This window comes from Arvicola amphibius, chromosome 18, assembly GCF_903992535.2.
Source record: "Arvicola amphibius chromosome 18, mArvAmp1.2, whole genome shotgun sequence".
Classification (NCBI taxonomy): domain Eukaryota; kingdom Metazoa; phylum Chordata; class Mammalia; order Rodentia; family Cricetidae; genus Arvicola; species Arvicola amphibius.
Genome location: NC_052064.1, coordinates 23,435,264 through 23,442,586, shown reverse-complemented (window position 1 = coordinate 23,442,586; position 7,323 = coordinate 23,435,264). Strand labels below are relative to the sequence as shown.

Here is a 7,323-nt window from a genome sequence, read left to right as displayed (position 1 = left end):
ACAGAAATCTATATTCATTACAATATAGTTTGGCCTTAGCTTAAGCGTATTTCTGGCTAACTCATATCTTAAATTAACCCATTTTTTATTAATTTCTGTATCACCACATGGTTGTGGCTTACTGGCAAGTTTCCAGTGCATCTGTCTCTGATGCTGTGTGGCTTCTCTTGACTCTGCCCTCTTTCTCCCAGCATTCAGTTTAGTTTTCCCACCTAGCTCTATCCTGCCCTATCCCAGGCCATAGCAGCTTCTTTACTCATTAACCAATAAAAGCAACACATATCCAGAAGGACCTCCCACACCATCCATCTGCAGGAGATTAGTGAAATATTAATAGTAAGATTTTTTTACTTGTTTTCATAACTGCACTTTATTTTGGTTTTTCTAACCAATGCTTTGAAACAGATGCTTTGGGGCAGAAGGATTTTGATCTTCTGACCAGTGGCTTCTAGGCTGGAACCTGCTGGCCTGGGGTCATCCTTCCAAGGTGCCTGTTTTGTGCTGGAATGTTAGCATTGGCAGTGATAGATAGTGTTCAGGGAGACACTTTCAAGAGAACACACTTAGTAGCTTCTCAACTTCATTCTTGATGCCTCTGTTCCTCGTTGCCTTAATCTTCTGAACTTAAAATGAGTGAACTCTTGGCCTATACTATTTGCTTGGTCAGGCACCTTTTGCCAGCTTGCTGTTTCTGCAGGTGCCGTGGAGATGGCGGAAGAGACCGTCAGAACCACATGCCTTTGAGAAGCATGGCCTGACTCCTCCCTCACCCCGTGCAGGCTTTAGACACCAAGGCCACACTCTAGTCAGGAAAGTCTGCATTTTGACAGCTTCCCTACAAACGCCCAGAGAGTCATCCACCACAGACCACCCAGCGACCTCCCCTGGAGGGCACCGGGACCAGAGGCTGCTTTGAACAGCTTTCCTTACTGTCTCTCAGCTGTGTGGCAAACCCTTCCACGCGTTTTTTGAGAAGTGTCCCCTGTAGGAGGGTGTTGAACTCTGTCGTCTTTGGATCTGCTTAGGTTGGGTGTGTGAATGTTTTTTTCTTATTTCTAACTTCTTTATAATAAAGTTGAAAATAAATTTAAAAATGAAAAGTGTCCCTTTTGAAACCTATGTTCGGCAACAAAAGAAAGCGTTCTAAGCTGACCGGGGGGGTTGCTGGTGTGTACCACCAGACCAGGCTCTGACGGTTTGATTTTAAAGCCATGGTGAGCACGGCTACCGATCCTGGGTCTTATCTGGACAACTGGACGAATTTTTTTTTGTCACATTACCAGTGTATTAAGTCTTTATTAAGTAAGTAGTTAAGGGGACACACCACAAATTTTTAGTGTGCAACCCAACTGAAGTGAGCCTGGGATTTCGGGGGAGAGGACGGACATCAGTCACAAAAATCGGCCACTTCCTCACCCAAATGACAACAGGGTACAGTCAGAAACGGAGGGAATACGTCTGACAGGGCTGTTGGTTGCTCCTGGGTTTTACAATGATTTCCATGGAGCTCTCGAGGCCCGGCCAGACACTCAGGGTCGAGACTTCATAACAGATGCCGCTAATCCCAACAAGATGGCTACGACCGTGAAACCCTGGGCAGCGATCCGGGTGCGCATCATTATCTGGGAGCGGTGGCTCTGGCCGCGGTGGAAGCAGTAAAGGCCATAGGAGAGGGCAGCCGCCGTACCCAGACAGCCTATGGGGACCATTGGGTTCTCACGGGTCTTGCGAATAAATTTCTCCTTGAAGCTCTCTGGGTTGCTGTAGACCGTGGGACTGAAGCCCTCGATGACTGGAGCCTGGGACGGATCGAAAGGCGCCTCTGAACTGACAGGACACGGAGCCGCCATCGCCACCGGCACAGAAACAGGTAGGACAAAAATCCGGACGTCGACTGGACGAATTTTTGATAATTCTCATTTTCCATGTAAGTACTTAGCGCTTCCTGGAATTTCATTACTTCTTCATAATGTTTGTTCTTTGTCTTTAGAGGGATGGCTCCCAGCCTTTCTTTTAAGTGTTTAACTACTCATCCTCTTCTTCTAAGTATATGACATCACCTCTGAAGTCTCTGATGGATCCATCTCTCTCTCTCTCTCTCTCTCTCTCTCTCTCTCTCTCTCTCTCTCTATATATATATATATATATATATATATATATATATATTTGTTCACTTACTGAGCTTTTTACTCTGTGCCTTGCCTCCTTCCTCTCAAAAACTATCCAGAGATAAAAATGCATTTTTTTTAAAGACTGAAAGAACTGGTTCAGTACAAGGCCCCGGGCGCTCACATCTGTAGCTCCAGGCTGACGCGAGAGGATTGAGTCTGAGACCAGAAAGAGGCTGCATAAAGAGGTCCTGGCACAAGCAAACAGGAATAGCAAAAAGAACTGGTTCTGCCTTCACCTCAAACTTCCCTTCCTTCTTTCATAGCAAAAGTCATGGCATATTTCTTTCCCACTTGTTCTTTTAGCTCCCTAATCATTTCTGCAATTTGACTTCATTTCCATGTCTCGCAGAAAATGCCCCCACGAGGGGCCGAGAGTGCAAAAGAAGGAAAAGAAAAAAAAATTGAGAAAAAGCAAAGAAATATTCAAGAAGACTGGACTTACTGGGGTTTCTAACAATTGGAACTTTGCAAATCTGGGATCTGCTTCTTGACCCTTCTTTCCTAACCTTTCTAAAATACCACCATGTTGGAGGAGGCCACTTGTTCATCTTGGCCACCCAGAACCAAAATAACCACACAGAAACTATCCTAATTAAATCACTGCTTGACCCATTAGCTCTAGCTTCTTATTGGCTAACTCCTATATTAACTTAACCCATTTCTATTAATCTGTGTATCGCCACGTGGCTGTGGCTTGCCGGGTAAAGTTCACAGCCTCCATTTCCACAGCTTCTCCCTGACCCCGCCCTTCTTTCTCCCAGCTTTCAGCTTAGTTTTCCCTGCCTACCTAAATTCTGCCCTGCTATAGGTCCAAAGCAGTTTCTTTATTCATTAATGGTAATGACAGCACACAGAGGAGACTCCCACATCACCATCATTGTTGGACTTCGGGTTCTTTTGTTTATTTGTTTATTTCCTTTTCCTTCTCGGTTTCTTTCATGTCTCATGTTGCTTTGTCAAGATTCTCATTTCACTGCATTTTATTGTTCTAGTTCCTTTCTCTCACTTTTTTACTCGCCAGGATTTGCTCGGCATCCCGTGTTCTCATCCAACGTGTCCCCTTTGGATTCGTTATTTCTTGTCTTCACGTGGTCAGCAATAACCGATGCGCCATCACCTACTAAGACCACATGTACTGGTCTAACGTAGTCCATTTACTTAGTGCTGATCGCTGCTCTGGGTTCCTGATGCCCAGTACGTGTCTTCTAAACTTAGGTGATTTTAGTAGTTGTTGTTAGTTTGTAAAATGTTGCTGTATATCAGCGGTTCTCAACCTTCCTAATGCTGCACCTCTTTAATACAGTTCCTTATGTTGTGATCCCCAACCAGAAAATTTATTTTGTTGATACTTCATAACTGTAGTTTTGGTACCATTATGAATTGAAATGTAAATATTTTTGGAGATAGAGGCTTGCCAAAGGGCTAGCAACTCTTATGTTGAGAACTACTTCTGTATAACTAAATATTCTGTTATTTCTTGTCAAGTTCCAGGACTTTATAAAAGTCAACAAAACACACATTGGTCCTATCAGTCAAGGAGAATAGGAGCTTTAGTGAATATGGTCAGGGTGGAAGCAGAAAAAGCTGGAACAGAAAACTGCCCAAGAGGGAAGTTCTGGGCCTTGCTTGAAGGTGAACTTCTGGCTGGGGAATGAGTGCAGGGGTCTGTGCCACCAGAAACATGGAAACTGGGTGAACGCTGCGAAGAAACCAGAAGCAGCTCCCTGGGCTGCTTGAAATGCGGTGTGCTGTTCCCTTAGCTGTGCTGCAAATGAAACATTGCCTTGTGTCTCTTGTTAGGAAACTTAGTGTTTCCCTTAGGTTTGTTTGTGTTCCGAAGCAGGAATAGGATTCTGCAGGCTGCTCGAAATCTAAGCAACGTGAACTAATACGTCACTGAAGATGTACACCTCCCGGGCGCTCTGTTGACGCTCTGGTGTCGTCACTGAAGTGTCCTAAACATTCACGTAGTTGGTCATTTTACAAAATAAAACTTTTGCCCTTAGTTCTGTGCCATGTGATAGATGCCTGTCTTAAGGGGCTTAAGACACAGCTAAAGATCAGATAATCCCTGTGATAGACTTGGGCAGCTGGTATCCCCCAGAAGGTATCCAGAACATTCTATGCTGGGGATTCACTCTTCAGCAAGCTGCTCCCACAACTAGAGAATGCTAATAGGGTGCTTGTCTCAGGTCTCCTTGGGTCTGTGGCCCAAGACAGTCAAGGACTCAGTTTAAACATCTGTGTGTTTCCTTCCTCCTGACTATTAACTTTTTAAATCTTGTACACACCTAATGTCTTCGCTTACCCTCATTTCACCGTTCTGACTTTGTGTGTGTGTGTGTGTGTGTGTGTGTGTGTGTGGGCATGTTTTGATTTTTTCAAGACAGGGTTTCTCTGTAGCTTTGGAGCCTGGAACTAGCTATTGTAGATCAGGCTGGCCTCGAACCTCACAGAAATCCGCTTGCCTCTACCTCCTGAGTGGGCCACGACCACCCGGCTACCATTCTGGCTTATAAGGTAGTCCTGGAGTTACTCTGATATTTGAGCTCAGAGATTTGAATGTTCTTTTTGATCTTACATTTCAGGCAGTCTTTGAAGATGTTGGATAAATGTAAGGTATTTGCTTAAGTGATTGCCTATATGAATAAAAATATTTTTTGGGGAAAATACGTTAATGGGACCAGAGAAGTGGCTTGGCTGTTAAGTGCTCTGGTCTTCCAGAAGATCCAGGCAGCCATGTGGCAGCTTACTACTGTATTCTGGCCTGTGAGGGCACCAGGCAAGGGGTACAGACATACATGTAGGCAAAACAGCCACACACACCAAATAAAAGTTAAAAAACTAAAAGTATTTGAGAAGTTATCTAGGTTTTAAGCTATGAAAAAGAACAATCGTTGCTTTCTTATGAAAAAGTTCAAATATAAAACATATCTGTACAATTTGATTCACTAATTTTACTGTTTAGATGTAATGAAGTTAAGATAATTCTTGTTAAAAAAAAATTGAGTGGTTTCTTTCTAAAGAATTCCTGAACCTTGTGTAGGAGACAGGAGTCTAGGAGAAACTCGGTGCCTTTTGGTACATGTTCCCACGAACCAGTGTCCTTTTGTGGAGGAAGAGCCAGCGCTTCCTTCCTGTCCTGGCGAACTGATTACAGCGTGGTTTCTATTTTCACTAGATACATAAACACACTTCAGCTGGGTGAAAAGCAACCATAGCGTGGCTCAGCAAAAATAGGAAGGACTTGCTTCAGAAAAAAACAACCCAGGCTCTCGTAAGGACACCCTTTCTTGCAAGCCTTTAAAATCACCTTGAGAAGGAGATTCAGGCTGACAGTGAAAACTCTTAGCCTCAACATTGCTAGAAGAACCACAGGGACAATGGCAGAGGCAGAAGACAACCCTCGGGGATGAGATAATTATCTGGTTAGACTTCATCACACGCCAAATGTGAGGAGTCTGTCTTTCGGACTGTAAACTCTCAAGCTTTGTCACGTGAAGATTAGAAAGTGCAATGTCTCTTCAAGAATCTCTCCGTGGAGCCCACAGGCCTCGTTCTGAACAGGGCAGTGCATTTGCTGTGTGATCTTTTCTGACTTGAAGAGAATTATTTACCCTACAGCCAAAGAGCCCCATGCTGCTTCCTCCTGTAGGAATAAGCAAGGCCTAGCTGGAAGGCTGATGTGGGGACTCGAAGCCAGGCAGTGGCAGTGGCACTTGGGTTCACAGAGGGATATAAATAGACACGGGTCTATTCAACCTACGCGTTAGCAGGCATCACTGAAGAGAGTTATTAGGAAATTATAGCTGGGTTAGCCATCCATTTGACAAACAGCACCGTCTGTTTGCTATGTTGACATTATCTTCTGACCTCACAGAGCTGACAGGACAGATAGGGAGACTGTCAAAGAAGAAAAAATAACCAAGGTGGCATTTTGAAAATGTGAGACAATGTTATTTTAATCGTTTTAAAATCGTATTGCCCTGAGGCTCCCCACCGTATATACACAAAGATGGATCATACATGGCAAGGAAGACAACAAAGACCTAAAGATACATAAGGGCCATGCCAGGCCAAGGCTAAAATAACACGACAGCCTAGATGGGTATTTGAGGCACAGAAAGCTAACGTAGTCACACCGAGGAGGAAACAGACCAAAGTCAGAGATGGTGAAGGGGGCAGAAGCAGGATCGGGTTATGTCCAGGGAGTCCTGTCACCATGACTGTAGGATAGTTGAGGAACTAGAAGCGGCTATTATGATGTTATCTGAACAAACTGTCTACACAAATTATGAATGTATTTTCATGACCACCAGTTTTGTTAATATTGAACTGGACAATATGCATGTCCAGGAGGCATTTCTTTGACAGTTAGATGGATGGAGTCTCTGACACAGTCTGGCTTTTAGGTCGACTGCAAGAGTCGTGCTTGGCCACTTGAATTCGGATCCGAGTAATCAGTTTATTTTAAGTTGAAAGAAGTGTATGAACGGTTTTCACTGGGGAATGAAATATTCCAAGCTTTTAGTGTTTCAGTAAACGAAAACACCGCGCTCATTACCTAGCCTCCCATGTGCCTTTCACCAGCTCCTACTTCCACAAAGTATGCGCTTCATCATTTCTCTTCAAAGAATCAAAATACTTAAAGTGGAAACAAACAAATATGATTATAATTCAATTATTAGATTTTAAATGATCTTAAATAGATCAGAACTTAGATTAAAAAATTTTAAAAAATATAAAGTCATAAGATGGTTGTGAAGCATAATTATATCTAGGGTAAAAGCAGTAGAGGGAAATAAAACCTCCATCCTAATTACAGCAAAACCAAATTATGTCAGAATTTATCTTTCTCGTAAGTGAATCTACGGAATTCCACTTTCATGTCTCAAGAAATTCTTCATCTGGGGGCAGAGTCTTTAGTACAAGCCTTCAGGAATTTCTCATGGATCCTGCTGCCTCAGTCTCCAGAGTGTTGAGATTACAGGCATGTGTCACCACAGACAGCTAAAGTGGCATTCGTTTTCCCAAAATGATGGAGAGAAAAAGAGATTTCACCTGACAGTCATTACAGAAGACGTGTGAGGAACTGGTCATGGTGGCACACACCTTTAGTCCCAGCACTGGGAGGAAGAGGCTGGAGGATCTC

At 43.5% G+C, this 7,323-nt stretch overlaps 1 protein-coding gene across 1 annotated transcript; it reads right to left on the bottom strand.

Moving 5' to 3' along the window:
* Positions 1–1,529: 1,529 nt before the first annotated feature.
* LOC119804084 (HIG1 domain family member 2A-like) lies at positions 1,530–1,887 on the bottom strand. Its single transcript, XM_038315614.1, has one exon. It carries the CDS (start codon positions 1,848–1,850, stop codon positions 1,530–1,532), a length of 321 nt encoding a protein of 106 aa, XP_038171542.1. The 5' UTR covers positions 1,851–1,887.
* Positions 1,888–7,323: the final 5,436 nt, after the last annotated feature.

What these genes read in the sequence shown, in the direction of transcription:
- LOC119804084 (XM_038315614.1), bottom strand. Translation starts at nt 1,850, where the DNA reads ATGGCGGCTCCGTGTCCTGTCAGTTCAGAGGCGCCTTTCGATCCGTCC.